Source organism: Taudactylus pleione, unplaced genomic scaffold (genome assembly GCF_031769625.1).
Source record: "Taudactylus pleione unplaced genomic scaffold, aTauple2 ptg000390l, whole genome shotgun sequence".
NCBI classification, from domain to species: Eukaryota; Metazoa; Chordata; class Amphibia; order Anura; family Myobatrachidae; genus Taudactylus; species Taudactylus pleione.
In genome coordinates, this window is record NW_028284791.1 from 3,044,670 (window position 1) to 3,062,550 (window position 17,881).

Here is a 17,881-nt window from a genome sequence, read left to right on the forward strand (position 1 = left end):
CAACCGGTTTGATGATTAGGCTCTGCGCGCGCGCAAGCCCCGGAGCGAGAGAGAAATTGTCTCGCTCCGGAACTCACTACAAAAGGGGCGGCTGTCGATGTTGATCGCCTGCTCACCCAGTTTTGTAGGCGGGGCGGGGGGGGTGGCTACACAAACTGAGGCGTTCCGTCAGGCGGCCGCACTGACATCAGCAATGATGTCAGTGGGGAGCTTCCTGCTCGATCAGAGCAGGAAGCTCCCTGGGGCTTGCGGTTGCCGAGACCCAACATAGGGTCTCGTCGCAAGCCGCCGATGGTCGCAATGGTCTTGACCATCGCGACCATCAACCTGGTCAGTCGCTAAAGCTGTGGGTGGTCACCCACAGCTTAGCTAGCGACCAGGAGGCCGCACTTGAAAATACAAGCGGCCACCCTCATTCAGAGCGAGCGCTTCTTGCGACCGCCTCTGAATGAGGGCCATTGTTCTATAGTAGCATAGTGTGTCAGTATCTATTGGGTGTAGTTCTATAGCACCGGCATACTGATGCACTTTATAGGCCTAGAACCAATGTCATATACGTACATAGGGCCTGATTCAGAGCCGCTCGTAAGCGGCAGTTCGTTCGTTCCGAGCGATGTTTGGCCATCTGCGCATGCGTACGGATCGTTATACGCATGCGCTAACCAGTCAGTGCGGCCGAAATTCATGTGCTCGCAAAATAGCGAATGCCTGCTATTTTGAGTGACAGAAAGAGGCGTATGTGGGTGGTAACAGGGGAAGGTGCTTGAAAATGGGGAGTGGAGATCCGATCGCAGGCGTGCTTAAAGGTCAAAACGGGCGTTTTATGGGTGAGCATATTTAAAACAGCAGCGTCATTGACCACGTCACTGGGTTATTTTATAGTCAGAACTGCTCGCAAGATTGTGGTAGGAAAAACCAACCACAAGAATAGCGAGCAGTTCATACGCTGGTCGATGTACTCGATTAATCTAATAAATAGCGGACATGACGTAGGATGCGAGCGGCCAGGGGGCGTATCTTTCCAAAAAACGAACGCAAGTTTTGTTCGCTCGTTCAGACATAGAGGCGTGAACAGACCGCAAACAGCGAACGGTTCATTTGAATAGCCACCCCTAGTTTTAGAACGAACGACCGCAAATAGCGAGTGGCTCTGAATCAGGCCCATAGCTCCCTTCCCTACACTCACATTCATAGAGCAGGGACAGAACTGGCTTTGCTTGTCATACAATCATTGCAGTATAAAATATTCTGCATATAACAGCTGAGAACGTGCACACACACCAAGCTCTGTATGTTACATAGGACTCGCACGAAATTAGAGACACTGACAGAGTCCAAGGTTACGCCATCGTGTCATCAATCTTTAGCGATAGAACTATAATAAGACACACGCACAGTGAGCCAGCTTAGTGTAAAGCTGCGTTATACATTCTCCATGTATGTGACGGCTTCTTACACGGACATGTGCGTCTACTGCCCTCTAGTGTACAGGGGAGGCATAAGCGCTCTGAGATGGGAAAATAAAGGGTTGAAATCTGCTGTAAGCATACAGAAATGTAAATGGATATTCATAATCCTATTACAGCAGTGCAATTACGGTTTGTGCATTTCGGAAGAAAGATAATATGCACAGCACAGGCTTCTCTAGAGAGATGTCCATGACCCCTTCATACGCTGCCTAAATCCCTTCCTTCTACAGCAGAACACAGGCGCAGTGGCATGTGACTAAGGATTGTGAGCAGGGCCCCCCGCTTTCTCTGTTTCTTCTCACGCAGTCTCGTTTAATCATAGTTTTGTTCCCAATTATAAAGAGCTACAGAATAATAGGCGTTCAGAAATAAATGTAAGGGTCCCCAGCAGCACAGAGTATATCAGGAGATGAGTGATGTGTTAATGAGGACAGGGCTATATGTGACAGGGGCAGTGACATGATGTGAGGAGGGGACTGGAGGCAGCAGGAAGCTACAGACTGTTATATAGTGGGAGGAACATTGTCCCCAGCAGCACAGAGTATATCAGGAAATGGGTGATGTGTTAGTGAGGACAGGGCTGCATGTGACAGGGGCAGTGACATGATGTGAGGAGGGGAATGGAGGCAGCAGGAAGCCACAGACAGTTATATAGGGGGAGGAGCAGAGTACCCAGCAGCACAGAGTATATCAGGAGATGAGTGATGTGTATAAAAACTGGGCTCACGCTAATCTGTACCTCTCAAAACGAATACTTTAATAGACAGACCTTGGTGTACAGTAACAACTATATTACAGGTAATGAACGGCCGTAATGTGCTCTGACCCACAAGACATGGGTTACACGTCACAATTTAGGGCGATACAGACGATATATTGTAAGGAAACTTTCCCAAGATTAGGTTCTCAGACCTCTGTAAACTTAAAACAATAGTCTTAAAACCAGCGAATGTCAATGTTCCTACTTTACACAAGGCTCAGAGAAAAACGATATATTTATGTATAAAGTTGATATGTAACATTTTCTGAATCCTTTCCCTCTGCCGAGCTGAACGTCACTGCTGAAATGAGTAATCGCTGAATAAGTCTCTGGCCTATCTGCCAAACTGTGTAGGGCCACTGTGTCCCCCGATGAGACAGTCAAGCTGAGATTGTGCCATTAGACCACCACAGTGTAATCAGCCTCTTGCTCTCCCCGCTCTCTGGCTTAGCATAATGTTATGAAAACATGACGGGCGCCATCTTACTGTCTGGCAGATAGAGGAAGCCATTATGTTTAATGCTCACTTCTTCTGGAAAAAGCCCATTATGGACGGCTGCTTGGTTCCTTTGCTGGCGGCAGCCATCTTCTTGGAGGCTTTAGTCTCCGGTTTGGCGGCTGTGGAGGTTGATGGTTTTGCTGCTGCCGGTTTGGAAGTTGGAAGCTCCTCTCCGCTATCTGTACAGGATGCGCTCTCGTACACCTTCTCCGTCACTAGGGAACATGGACAATGTGGTCAGCAAACAGTGGCGCCACCACAAGACTGCGCAATGGGCTGTAACCGCTGACCATATACAATTTTCACTTAACGAGCTTAGAAACGATTATATAGCAATAAAAATTATAGTTTGCCAGAAAAAAAAAACCCATAAGTAATTAAAACAAGTAGAATGTAAGCTCTTACCCATACAGCCTTCGTCATCCAGGAACATTTTGGATTTTAGAACACGTTTTCGTTTCCTCCTCTTTTCTCCAGACTGCGTCTAATGACAATGGAAGACGAGCGTTACTGTCAATCAGTCTGAGAAACGGAAGCAAAGGCCTGGCACCTCTAATTGGCACTTTATGCGTTGTGCAGGCAGGCCATCACCTACGATCTCAGATAGATAGACGTTAGAACAGTACACTAGTGCATCTCAAATCCAGTCCTTGGGACTCACTCAACAGTGCATGTTTTCCAGGTCTTCTCACAGAATCACAAGCGAAATGAGAACCACTTGTGGATCTTTTAAAACGTGTCAGTAATGAATACACCGATGCACCAACAAGGAGATATGGAAAACATGCACTGTTCGTGTGTCTAAAGGACTGGATTTGAAAACCACTGCTCTAAACAATGACATTTTCACTAGAGGAAACTGCCATCTAGTGGTGTAGATGAAGTATTGCAAAGATGATTTTTTTTTCCCCAAACTGGGCATGCAGATTATTCCCAGGCTGAAGCTTATATATGTATGTGGCTCAACAGCCAATACAAACAAACCTCATTTTCATTCCTGCAATGTACAAAAGTCCCAAATCCTACACCTGTATGGGAGTAAGCTGATCGGTATGGTACTAAAGCACAGCAACACTCGGAACAGTGCACGCTGGGCGGACAGGTCAGGTGCTTCAGGCAGATATTACATTTTATGGCTGAATAAGTATCACTGGCTATGTGGGAGACTACTTCCATACTAGGACAGCAGCAGCATAATCCTCTCACCTGTGGTTCCGCCTCAGTCTCCTTCTTCACAACAGGCTCCGGGGCAGGAGGGGGGGACAGGGTCTTCACTTCTGGTGGAATGGGAACCGCTGCAGGTAACACATGTAACGTAAAAGAGCATTGTGTCAACAAACATCACCAGCTCCACACAGGACACACGACATCCTGGAATATTCACTTAGCTCTGGTAAAGCCAGGGTGATTTTACATAGCAAAGGTAAAGAAGGAGGGAGAACAGGACAGGAGGCACAATACGGCTGGGCCGGTCTCTGTCCCTCATTGACTTTCTATAAAAGGATTTAACAGTTTATTAATATGCCCCTTGGAAGTAGGGGCGATGGATCGGAGACTTGCAGTGATTCCATGGTGGTTATTTTCACAGAAAAACCAATGTTGTTTCTACTTTACTTCAACTCTGAACTTAACTCCATAGAACACCCTGCCTCCATACTGTGTGGGAAGAAACAGCCATTAGGAGGCCGCGGTGCGAGTACCTTCCTCATGGAGGTCGCTCCCCACTGAGGCAACAACCTTTATGTATACGTCGGGATTATCTACCACGACCAGACAAACCCTGCAACGCAATACTGAGAACAGCGAGGAGTGGCGGCAGTTAGTCCTCAGTGAGGGACCTGGTATAGCCGCCACCTTTATGCTGATCATTGTGCAAAGCTTGGAGGAGACATTACTAAGCAAGTCCTGAACCACATCCACATAGTGAGAGAAGTGACGTGCGGTGAGGTAAATGGCTGGGGAGGCACTGCTAGCAGTGACGTGCGGTGAGGTAAATGGCTGGGGAGGCACTGCTAGCAGCGACGTGCGGTGAGGTAAATGGCTGGGGAGACACTGCTAGCAGTGACGTGCGGTGAGGGAAATGGCTGGGGAGACACTGCTAGCAGCGACGTGCGGTGAGGTAAATGGCTGGGGAGGCACTGCTAGCAGCGACGTGCGGTGAGGTAAATGGCTGGGGAGACACTGCTAGCAGTAACATGTGGTGAGGTAAATGGCTGGGGAGGCACTGCTAGCAGTGACGTGCGGTGAGGTAAATGGCTGAGGAGGCACTGATAGCAGTGACGTGTGGTGAGGTAAATGGCTGGGGAGGCACTGGCTAGTATCAGAGCCAGAGTTACACATACATATATAACCTGAGGGTACATGTGGGCATTATACAAAGGTGCAGCAGTATATAGTGTTGGACATTTGGTGTGTTTTGATCAGGGATGTGTGGAAAAGGTAGACAGGGGAGGCAGTGCCTCACCTGCCACACACTTTTCACTCCAGAGTTATGACTATAAAAATTATTATGAAAGCCATATAAAACACAAAAAGCGCATCTGATTTCTTGATGGAGTTGGTACGATCCACATCCAGGGAAGCTTCACCTACAGAAAGGTCTGAGGACTGAAAGGCCGAAACTATAAATTTCTTCATTCATATGAAAACAGGACATCACCTTCGAAAGGTAAAGAGCCCATGTACGGAGGACAGCTTTGAAAAATCAAAAATGGGAATCTACACGAAAGTGCTGAAAATCAGAAACTCTGCGAGCTGAGAGGAGATAGCGAGGAGAAAAAGTGTCTTCGCTGTCAACCATTTGAGGTCCACTGTGTCCAAGGGCTCAAAGGGAGGAGCCTGCAGAGCCCTGAGAACCAAGGATAAATCCCACGGTGCCAGCGGAGGGACAAACGGTGGCTGAAGGTGGACAACACACTGCAAAAATGTTCTAATATCCGTCAGGGGAGAGATTCTGCGCTGGAACCAAACTGACAATGCAGAAACCTGAACTCTCAAGTCGGCCAGGCGAAGACCCAAGTCTAGTCCAGCCGGGAGAAAAGCAAGAACTTGGGAAACTCTGAAAACTTTAGGGTCATACTCTCTGTGGGAACGCCATTGAAAGGAATGCCAAATCCTGTAATAGATGCGGGTAGAAGAAGGCTTTCTTGCCCTGAGCATCGTCTGAAATCACAGAAGTAGAAAAACCTTTGGCTTTTAAGACGGAAGACTCAAGAGCCACGCCATCAAAGCCAGACGAGATAGGTCCGGGTGTAGGCAGGGACCCTGCACTAACAAATCCTGCCGTAGAGGAAGTGAATTGTCTATAGAAAGACATGTCAGATTGGTGAACCAATGTTGTCTGGGCCAAGCAGGAGCTATTTAGTATCACCCTGCCGCCTTCTTGCTTGAATTTCTGAGGACCCTTGGTAGGATCGGAGGAAACAGGTATGCCCACCTCACAACCAGAGCGTATACGAAGGCAGCTGAGGGCTCTCTTGTCCTAGACCCGTACCTGGGGACCTTGTGGTTGTGCCATGATGCCATGCGGTCCATGTCCGGTAGTCCCTTACTTGTCCACCAGGAGCTGAAAGACGTCCGGGTGGAGAGCCCATTCTCCGGCATTTATGTCCTGACAACTTAGGAAGTCTACTTCCCAGTTGAGGACTCCTGGGATGAATATTGCCGAGATAGCTGGAAGATGGCATTCTGCCCAAACCAGAATGTTCGCCACTTCCCTCATGGCTGCCGGACTTAGTGTGCCTCCCTGATGGTTGATGTAGGCCACTGTGGTCGAGTTGTCGGACTGAATCTGGACAGGCCTGCTGTGAAGGTCCTGCGCCAGAAATGTCTATGGGCAGGTGACATTCCTGAGCTGTCCATCTTCCCTGAAAGGTGTGATGACATGTCACTGCACTCCATCCTCGAAGACTTGGGCGACCCTTGTTCAGATGAGCTGTCTGCAGCCACCATGAGAGGGAGAGCCGAACCCTTATCAGATGATACTGACCATCCCACTGAAACATCGCTGCAAGGGCCTAAAATGGAATTGGGCATGTGCCACCATGTTGAAAGTGGATTCCATGGACCCCAGAACCTGCATTGCTGAGTGATCTGATACTCTTCGGCTATGGAGCAATTTGCGCACCCGCAATTGTAGAGCAGAAATCTTGCAGAAATCTTGTCCCCTGTTAGAAATATCCTTTGTGCCCGGGAATGTAGTAGTGCCCCCCAGATATAACATCTGTTGAGTTGGAGAAAGAAGACTTTTTCCAATTGACTATCCAGCCGTGCGCCTGTAGACAGGCAATGGTCAGATGGAGAGGACGTTGTAAAATCTCCGGAGACTGCGCCAATATCAGGAGGTCGTCCAAGTATGGCAGGATCCTGACTCCTTGTCGTCTGAGATGAGCCGTCATGAGTGCCATTATCTTAGTAAACACCCGAGGAGCTGTGGACAGACCAAAAAGCAGAGCCTGAAACTGGTAATGTTGCCGATGAATAGCAAACCTCAGAACCCTTTGGTGCAATATGCACATGCAGATAAGCATCCTGTATGTCCAGGGAAACCATGAAATCCCCAGGCTCCATTGCCAGCATAATTGACCGTAGGGTTTCCATACGGAACTTGGGCACATGGATAAACCAGTTGAGAGAATTCAGATTCTGAATAGGGCGATGAGACCCATTTGGCTTCTGAATCAAGAATACATTTGAATAACCACCCCTTCCTTGTTGGGCCACAGAAACAGGGATTATGACCCCTAAACTAAGAAGGGCACGAATAGCTTCTTGGAGGGCCAGGGCCTTTACCGGGTCTGATGGAGGAGTTACATAAAAAAAAACTTCTGAGTGGGATGCCTCCGAAACGTGAGGGCATATCCTTGCGAGACCACTTCTCGAATCCAAACATCCGTTGATGTTTGATGCCAGGCGGAAGAAAACTGGAGAAGCCGGCCTCCCACCCGGAGGGAGTCGCAGATGGCAATCCGGTAGATTTTGATGCTGCCAAAGTAGCCATTATATCAGGGGTCTTCAAACTTGGCCCTCCAGATGCTGTGGAACTACACATCCCAGCATGTACTGCACATAGTTATAGCATGCTGTTATATCAAAAAGGTGGCAGTGCATGCTGGGATGTGTAGTTCCACAGCAGCTGGAGGGCCAAGTTTGAAGACCACTGCATTATATTATCCAATTCTGGTCCAAACAGTATTTTTCCAGTGAAAGGCAAAGATTCGAGAGCTTTCTTGGATCCCGCATCTGCCCTCCAGGATCTTAACCAAAGGGTTCTGCGAGCAACAACCGAAGTTGCCGATACTCTAGAAGCCAGAAGTCCTGCGTCAATAACCACTTCCCCCACGTAAGCAGCAACTTCTCGCATTTGGGAGAGATAGGACAGATGTTCTCTGGTAGCCTGTGGCATACTGTCTTCCAGTGCTGCCATCCATTCCTCCATAGCCTTGGATACCCAGGATATGGCCGGATAAAAGCTCCAGATAATGAAAAAAACGATTTCAAACATATTTCAAGTTTTCTAATCTGTAACATCCCTGAGTGAGGATGCGGATGGAATAGGTAATGTAGAGCTCCTGATCAACCGTGCGACATGAGCATCTAGAGTCGGAGGGACTTCCCATTTAGTACATTCACCTGGTGAAAATGGGTACAAAGATGTTAACTTCCTTGTAGCATGGAAATGTCCATCTGGAGTGCTCCATGCTTCAGCCATGAGGGCCGTCAGCTGCTCAGACTGTGGAAAGTAATCCTTTACCACTTTCTGAAGCCTAAAGATCGGAGTCTTAGATTTAGGCGGGACCTCCTCTTCCTCTATTTTAAGGACGGATCTAACCGCTCTTACCAGAGTGGGGACATCCACAGAGGATTGGTGGTCTTCCTCAGCCAAGAGAGACCCAGAAGATGAACCATGTGTATCATCATCTGACAATGAGTTAGAATCCCCAGGCTGCGCCTGATGGGATACTCTCTTATGCCCATGCTTAATGGTAACTGGTCTAATCGCTTGCACCACTTGCTGACCTGCGGTAGACAGTTGAACTTGAGTGAGCATAGGCATCCATCCAGAAAGGATGCATGGAGGGTATTATACATAGCACGATGTAATTGCTGCGGGTACCCCATAGTAGGAGGCATTACCGGAGCTGCTGCACGTTCCACTAAATACGACATAACCTGAGACCAAGAGGTGGCACTTGTACAGGAGCTGGTGTACTTGATTGAAGAGGTGGTTCTTTATAACAGCCAGCGCACAAACCATCATGCATGAAATCCTGAGCTGTCTGGCCCACCAAACAGGATTTACATGAAACCAGCACAGGAGCCTCAACCTCCTGCTTCTCTTTAACCTTTGACATATCAATGTATAAAAGGTACAAGGTATAAATGCAATGCGACAGTCTTCACAAGTACCAGTATTTGTGAAGTACACAGAAAACCCCACACACCCTGTACCGAGGGATGAGGAGAAACAGTGATGGTTATAACGCGCAGTCAGAAATAAGAGGCAGAATCAATACAGCAGCTAGCACAAGTCACATACAATGCGTATGCAATTAAATCGCAATGAGCTCTTAATCAACTGACCAACACCAAAGGCTTGGTAGGGTATAGAGCACTATATACCTGACCCAGGAGAGAGGTATACAGGGATACAAACCCAAACCTTCTGAGAACCAACAGCTTCAGCAGAGCACCGATGGTGGACTGCGAGCGTCTCATATACACGAGGCGGGCAGGAGGAGCGACCCAGAAGCGGGAAGTCTTCGCAGGATGCACGTCTGGGTCGGGGGAGAGCCTACCTTCCCTAGGCTGCATCAACCGGCCGCGTACGCTGGCATCTACTGCAGATGCGTCTACTGCAGATCCCCGGCATCACGCGATAAGGCCCCAAGTAATCTAGTGAGGACACGGACTGTCTCGGGCCCTCGCTGCAGCGGTTTCTGGTGCATCTCCGGCGCCGGAAGGACTGCTACGCACGATTCCCCATAAACGAGGAATCGCCTTACCAGACCTCTCCGTGCGTCCGATTGCAGTCCGGGCCTCCAGCGTCGCTGCTAGCTAAGCTCCGCTGTGACCAGCCAAAATCACCAGAGAAGTTACTGGTGTTGCGGCACCGGCAGACGTAGAAGGAGTCGCAGTGCACGTGTCTGATTAGGATGCTCAGCACTGCTAATCCAGTAACATAGAAGAGAAATCATAAATTGAAAGCTTGGCACTGCCAGAGCTGTCCCCTGTTCAAAAGGTGCGATCTGAATCCTGCTGAGCCCCAAACAAAAATCTGAATGCCTGTGGCTGGGGGCGGGGTATATATGGAGGAGGACCAGTGCATTCTGGGAGCTAAAGCTTTGACTGTTTGGTGCCTGGATCTCTCCAATCACATACCCCAAGGTAGTTCCTGTGGACCCTATGGAACCTGAAGAAGAAAAGATATTTATAATATTATTTTCTTTACATTTTTCTTATACTTTTTATAGTCAAAACTCTGGAGTATATCTATGTAAGTATGACAGGAGAGGCTCTGCCTCACCTCACCGCACATCACTGAGTGAGAGAATAGATTTGACACCAGTGGTTTTCAATGCCAGTCCCCAAGTACTCCTAACGGGTCATGTTTTCAGGACTTCTGTCTGTAGAAACAGGTGGGGTAATTACTGACTCAGCAACACAGATCGACTCAACTGTGCAAGATTAAAGAAATCCAGAAAACATGACCAATTGGGAAGGGGGTACTTGAGGACTGGAGTTGAGAACCACAGTTCTACGCAAACAGACACACTGCTCCTGGGGATATATACAGACAGCGGCACATAGAGGTGTCCACATACATCTATCCTCTGCGCTACAAGTCGTGTTACACATAACGTGTGAGCACCGTGCGACTTGGTAGTGCAGAGAGTCTTTTCGTGAAACTTTTTCCCTAAAAGTGAGTCTTATTTGCAAAGCGATGGGAGTAGGACGCAGAGGCAGCTTCTGTTGATTAATATATGCGGCCTGTCTATATTCTGTGTGCGACCATCTGCACGTGAAATGCTACGTTACAGGATCAGCGGCTGTGACACCGTAACGTAGCATTCCGCATGCAGATACAGCCGCAGTCACACACAGAATATAGACAGGCAGCAGCAGAAGCTGCCTGTGTGTCCTACTCCCATCGCTTTGCGAATAAGACGGGTTTTAAGGGAAAAAGTTGCACGTAAAGACGCTCAGCGCTACCGAATCGCTCCACGGCATGGTACGACTGTTTAACCCGCAAGGAGGCTGGATGTATGTGGACACACCTGTCGGGAATATACGTAGACAGAACCCTGCTCATATGTAGACGTACAGACACACATACAGCGAGGCCGAGCCACACAGTGTTAGCTGTTATACGAGTGAAAGCCTCTCTGGCTCTGCCAGGCATTCCCAGCAAACGACTTGTGACAAGCTGTGAAGCAGTGACCTTTTCCAGCGTAGTATAAAGCGACACTCCGATCGTTACTCAAGGGAGCGATGGGGACAAGAGCAGAGATAATACGACCCTGTCCCAGAGCTCTGGCTGCGCAGAGAGGCCCCAAACGCCGCTATCTAATGCGCACCTTGCCCTGGCACAACAGCCACTGCCAGCTCTCATTACCACAGACAAGGAACCCACCTGCGACTAAATCCCACAGCTCAGCGGGACAGCGAGGAAAGCAAACACATCAAACGGTGTGAGGGCTTCTAGCAGGCGACGCGGAGCCTGCGTGGTGCCCTGACGTGGACGGGAGAAGCAGCCACTTGCCCTTTGATGGGATGAATGGCGGTGTTTTGGCAGACGGCACAGCAGGAAATTACAGGGAGCACAGTAAACAGTGTGTGGGTGTGAGAGGAGAAGGCTGCAAAACTTAACACGCCGAGGCTGGGACCCTCATTTACCTCACTGTGACTGCGTCTCTCAGAACAGACAGACGCGTTCGCTTACCGTCCTCCTCGTCGCTGCTGTCAGGTCGGGGCTTCTTGATTCGCCTCCTCTTCTTCGTTAGTTTAACCTGCTCGTCATCGCTGTCCGACATTTCCACCCTCTTATTCCTGCTGGACGGGGATGGGAAACAAAAAACATGTACATCGCATCCAAATACATCCCTGGTGTACAAAGCAAAGAGAACCCCCCCGAAAAAGAGCGCGTCCCATTCTGCCTTTCGTCACACAAGCACCACATTTCTCGCACTAGTGCCCCCGAGGCGCAGCATCTCGCACTAGCGCCTCCGAGGCGCAGCATCTCGCACTAGCGCCTCCGAGGCGCAGCATCTGTAGAGGAACACAAGAAGAAACGAGAGCCGGTTCCTGGTTGGACTAGTTCTGCGACCAAGTACCGAAGCCATTTCTACCCTGTAACGGAATCTTCGGTGCTGATACCGCATTACTGACCGCTTCCACGCGGAGCAATGTCTGACAGCACCAGTGCAAGGAAATGAGACCTACAGCTCCTGATGTCGGAGTACCCCCTCCGCGTACAATGTGTTACTGATCTATATAAGGGCTGCAGAGAAGTCAGGGGGAGTAATAAATACCGGGGCTTACTACTAGAAGAAAACCGTGCCTATAAGAATAGGAAGACCCCCACCCTCCACCCCTGGCTGTAAGAATGGGAGGACCCCCGCCATCCACCCCTGGCTGTAAGAATGGGAGGACCCCCACCCTCCCCCCCTGGCTGTAAGAATGGGAGGACCCCCACCCTCCACCCCTGGCTGTAAGAATGGGAGGACCCCCACCCTCCATCCCTGGCTGTAAGAATGGGAGGACCCCCCACCCTCCATCCCTGGCTGTAAGAATGGGAGGACCCCCCACCCTCCATCCCTGGCTCTGACAGGAGAAACTATACGATATACGACATTTAGGGCCTATACGGCTGTTACTGTAACATCACCTTTTCTTCTCCTTAGCGGCTGTTTTGGGGGGTTCAATTTCTTTGACTTCTTTCGCTGGGGGAGGCGCGTCAGCCGGCGGCTCTGCGGGTTTCTCGGCTTTGACCGGCTCATTTGTGGAAGCGGCTTCTTTAAACTTATCTGAAACAGCATTTACTGTATGTCAGGCACAGAATTCCCATCGCACAGAGGCATCTCTCCATATACACAGGTAAAATTATATCAGCAGCGCCTGCCACAATGTACAGGTAAACAGCGAGTCACGGTCACAGTGCGCGGACGCGCTCTTTGAACGCGGTCTCTGCTCTTCGTGTATACACAGCAGGGAGAAAGGAGAAAGTCTCCACCTCTCCCTCCATCTCTAATCAGCGTGGGTTATGTAACATTTGTCAGCATTTCCGGGTTTAAATCCATCACCTCTGTATTAGAGAGGCAGGAAGCCAGCATGGACGCAGGAGCCTGTAGGGCGATTACCATGCAGGCACTGATCCGCAGGCAGGGTCATCACAACAATCCATCGGTGCAGAGATCGGCTAGGCAGGCCTGGAGATAATCTTAGCAGCGGCAATGACACTTATACGTAGCGCGACACGTTAGCAGCGTTTGGCTGTAGTTAGTGGGCGACTATTTTCTGACGAACATTCCTAGCAAACATTTCATGTAGCTGCACAGCACATAACAGTAACCAGCGTTATATCTGCATATCACTATGCACCACATCTAGAACTGTATAATATAAAACAAAAACCCTGATCACCATATAAAGTACAGTTATACAGTTATCAGCCATAGCGGATACTGCGTACAATCAGAGCACAGTGCCCGAAAGCTACAACTAACGTAGATAAGGTAACCAGACACCGGCAGCCGCGGTTAGTCCGAGGGCAGCATCCAGAGCTCAGAGGGGGTCGATTTAATTGTTTATGTCGCAGTAATTAATGGGCGCCCAATGTTGCAATTCAATTGTTTTGGGTGCCCATTAATTATCACACTCTGGTAATAAGACCTGCGTGAGCCGTGTAAAACGGCTAAAACCATCTAAAGTCCAGGTTAGGGCGGCAAACCAGGATTTATCGCATAACTTCTGTTCGCCCCCAAAATTGAATTGCTCTGTTTGGCGTCTCGCACTACCAGCCGCCGGGAAAACAGTGGAATCTCCCCCAGTTTGGGGGAAGCCACATTTATGCACCAGTAGTCGTCTAGGCAACTATACTGTACAGCCCCAGGCTTAGAGAAATTCCATTTATATTGTGAACGCATTTTGTCGCGGAAGAAAAAAAAAACGCATATGCCGCAGTTTTTCTGCTTTGCGGCAACAGCTCCCGCACTATGGACCTGTATGGGGACGCAGTCAGGAAGCCGACAGTCGAAATTCCGACCGCCGGCTTCCCCACCGTCAAATCCCGGCAGGGCACTTATGACAGGCGCCGAAATCCCAACGACTGTCATTATACCTTCGCCGGGAGCCCTGCATACCGATGGAAGGTAAGCCGGATAACAAGAGATATGGTAAGAACTTACCTTTGTTATCTCTGTTTCTACGAAGTCCATAGGGTCCACAGGGTTGACCTTGGGGTATAGCTGGATCTGGATCCATGGGCACCAAGCAGTTAAAGCTTTAGCTGCTCCCAGGATGCACTTGGGTCCGTCCTCCTCTATACCCCGCCCCCGAGCCACAGCACCTCAGTTGGTAAGCAGCCAAGGCCGGAGGAGGAGACTAAACAGAGAGAAGGAAGACTGGAACACACAAGAAACCATACTCACAGAAATGGGAGACGGAAAACCGGTGACCAGCCACACAACCCATTTGAAGCCAGGTGCGTCAGGGCGGGCGCCCTGTGGACCCTATGGACTTCGTAGAAACAGAGATAACAAAGGTAAGTTCTTACCATATCTCTTGTTTTCTACTTCAGGGTCCATAGGGGTCCACAGGGTTGACTTTGGGGATGTTCCAAAGCAGTTCAACTAAGGGCGGGGACGCTCCTGAGCAGAAAGGAGCACCAGGCGCCCAAAGGATGAATCCTGAGAGGAAAAGGTGTCAAACGCATAGAACCTCAAAAATGTCTGAATGGAAGATCAGGTGGCCGCCTTACATAGCTGAACAGCAGAGGCGCCACGTCTAGCAGCCCAAGAAGGACCCACAGACTGAGTGGAATGAGCCTTAACGGAGGCTGGAACAGGTAAACCCTCCTGTGCATAAGCCTCACAAATGGAACGAAGCCAACGGGCTAACATTTGTTTGTTGGCAGGCCAACCCCTCTTGTGAAAACCAAAGAGGATAAACAAGGAATCAGACTTCCTAACCGAAGCCGTCCGGTCTACATAAATTCTAAGCGCCCGGACCACATTTAAGGAAGTCTCACCAGCTGAAAGATCAGGGGACTGAAAAGCTGGCACAACAAGTTCCTGATTAATGTGGAACTTCGAGACCACTTTGGGCAAAAACTCAGGACGAGTGCGGAGCACCGCTCTGTCCTGGTGAAAAATCAGGAAAGGAGGGCGACAGGAAAGCGCCCCCAATTCAGACACCCTCCTGGCCGAAGCAATTGCCAGGAGAAAAACAGTCTTAAATGTCAGCCACTTGAGCTCCACCGACTCAAGAGGCTCAAACGGAGGACCCTGCAGGACCCGTAGAACCACCGCCAAGTCCCAAGGAGCCACAGGAGGCACAAAGGGAGGCTGGATCCTGAGAACACCTTGGAAAAAGGTGTGAACATCCGGCAGTATTGCAATCCGCCGTTGAAACCACACGGACAAGGCGGACACATGAACCTTCAGAGATGCAAGGCGTAAGCCGAGGTCCAATCCTGATTGAAGAAATTACAAGATCCTAGAAACTCGGAACACCTGAGTATCATAATGTCTGGACTCACACCACTGAAAGTAAGTGTGCCACACCCTGTGATAAATCAGTGCTGAAGCAGGCTTGCGTGCCCTGAGCATGGTACCAATAACCGAACTGGAGAAGCCCCGAGACCTCAAGACGGCTGTCTCAAGAGCCACGCCGTCAAAGACAGCCGACCCAGATCCGGGCAAAGGCAGGGCCCCTGAGACAACAGGTCCCGACGCTGAGGAAGAAGGTACGGAGCATCGATGGAGAGGCCCCTGAGATCGGAGTACCAAGGACGTCTGGGCCACGCCGAAGCCACCAGCATGAGCGTGCCGCCGTCCTGCTTGAATTTCCGCAGAACCCGAAGAAGTAGGGATATCGGAGGAAACAGATACGCCAGGTGAAACATCCATTTCACCGACAGCGCATCCACCAGACTTGCGCCTGCGTCTCTTGTCCTTGACCAGTAAACGGGCAACTTGTGATTGTGACGGGAGGCCATCAAGTCCAGCTCCGGCAGTCCCCACCTGTCCACGAGTAGCTGAAACACCTCTGGGTGAAGCGACCATTCCCCAGGATGCACGTCGTGACGGCTGAGGAAGTCCGCTTCCCAATTGAGGACTCCGGGGATGAAGATCGCTGAGATCGCTGGAATGTGACCCTCCGCCCAAGTCAGGATGCGAGACACCTCCGACATCGCTGCCCGACTGAGTTCCTCCTTGGTGGTTGATATACACCACCGTGGTGGCGTTGTCGTACTGCACCTGTACCGCCCTTCCGTGAAGAGCGGGGCCGGACGACTGCAGGGCCCTGTATACTGCCCGCAGTTCCAGGATGTTGATGGGAAGAAGTGCTTCTTCCGCAGACCAACGACCCTGGAGAGCCGGTCACTGCCCCCCAACGCCGGAGACTGGCATCAGTCGTGAGCGGACCCAGTTCGGGATCCAAAAGTGACGCCCCTCGACCAGATGAGCTGTCTGAAGCCACCAAGCCAAAGATTGCCGAACGTCCGGAGACAACGCCAGCACCTGAGAGCGGATCCAGTGAGGTAACCCGTTTCATTCCGATAGAATCAACCCCTGCAGGGGCCGGGAATGGAACTGGGCAAATTCCACCATGTCGAATGTCGACACCATGGACCCCAGAATTCTCATAGCCGAATGGACCGACAGGCGGCAACTGCTCAGGCAACTGCGTATCCGCAGCTGTAGGGAGGCGACCTTCTCCAGAGTCAGGAAGATCCTTTGCTGACACGAATCCAGCAGGGCTCCCAAATGAACCATCCGCTGAGATGGAATCAGGGAGGACTTTTTCCAATTTATCAACCACCCGTGTGCTTGCAGGCAAGCGATCGTCAGGTGGAGATGTTGAAGCAGTACCTCCGGGGAGCTCGCCAGCAACAGGAGGTCGTCCAGATACAGCAGCAGCCGTACATTCTGGTTCCGAAGATGTGCGGCCATGACCGCCATCATCTTCGTGAACACCCTCAGTGCAGTGGAGAGACCAAAGGGTAGCGCCTGGAACTGATAGTAGTGTTGAAGGATAGCGAACCTCAGATACCGCTGGTGCGAAGGTGCTATCGGAACATGGAGGTAGGCGTCCTGGATATCCAGGGACACCATGTAATCCCCCGGTTCCATCGCCAGAATGATGGAGCGTAACGTTTCCATCCTGAACTTGGGAACTCTGAGGAATTTGTTCAGAGACTTCAAGTTGAGGATAGGGCGATGAGAACCATTGGGTTTCTGCACCAGAAACAGAGACTAATAATACCCCGTCCCTCGTTGTGATTGAGGAACAGGAACAATGACCCCTGCTTTCAGCAAGGACTCTATAGCCTCCTGAATCTGTAACGCCTTGGTCTTGTCCTGAGAAGGACTCGTGCAGAAAAACTGGTGGGGTGGTCTGTGCCGAAAAGACAGGGCGTACCCCTGGGAGACCACTTCTCGAACCCAGGCATCCGTGGTGGTATTGTGCCAGCACTGGGCAAATTGAAGAAGTCGGCCTCCCACTCTGAGGTCCCCCAGAGGGAGGCCCGTCCCATCAGGCCGCAGGTTTATCTTCCTGCTTGGAAGAAGGGCGCCGAGCACTCCAGGCTTGCTTGTTGGGTTTAGAGGCAGTCTTACTCGCCAACTGTCTCGGGAAGGACTGACCTTTTGCCTTACCCTGAACCCGAAAGGAACGAAAAGCCGAACTCCGAACCTTAGCAGGCAGTACCGCCGAAGGGAGGAAAGCCGACTTGGATTTAGCCAGAGTATCCACTATTTTGTCCAAGTCCGGACCAAATAGTAATTCCCCATTAAAAGGTAAGGCCTCCAGACCTTTCTTTGAATCAGAGTCCGCTCTCCAGGACCGCAACCATAAGAATCGGCGGGCAGACACCGCTGCAGCCGATACTCGCGAAGTCAGCAAACTAGCATCTAAAGAGGCATCCCCAAT

At 50.4% G+C, this 17,881-nt stretch overlaps 1 protein-coding gene across 2 annotated transcripts in view; it reads right to left on the reverse strand.

Annotated features, from left to right (window-relative positions):
- Window positions 1-2,211: 2,211 nt before the first annotated feature.
- The window catches only part of POLD3 (DNA polymerase delta 3, accessory subunit), a 30,996-nt gene continuing 15,326 nt past the window's right edge, over window positions 2,212-17,881 (reverse strand). The window contains exons 8-12 of one of the 2 annotated variants that reach the window (XM_088445853.1): window positions 12,615-12,753; window positions 11,670-11,776; window positions 3,935-4,023; window positions 3,134-3,212; window positions 2,212-2,943 (exon numbers count right to left, since the gene is read on the reverse strand). In XM_088445853.1, coding sequence (XP_088301979.1) covers window positions 2,753-2,943; window positions 3,134-3,212; window positions 3,935-4,023; window positions 11,670-11,776; window positions 12,615-12,753 — 605 coding nt within the window. In that variant the 3' untranslated portion in view covers window positions 2,212-2,752. Of the gene's footprint in view, window positions 2,944-3,133; window positions 3,213-3,934; window positions 4,024-11,669; window positions 11,780-12,614; window positions 12,754-17,881 lie in introns of both variants that reach the window. The other variant, XM_088445852.1, reaches the window with a different exon arrangement.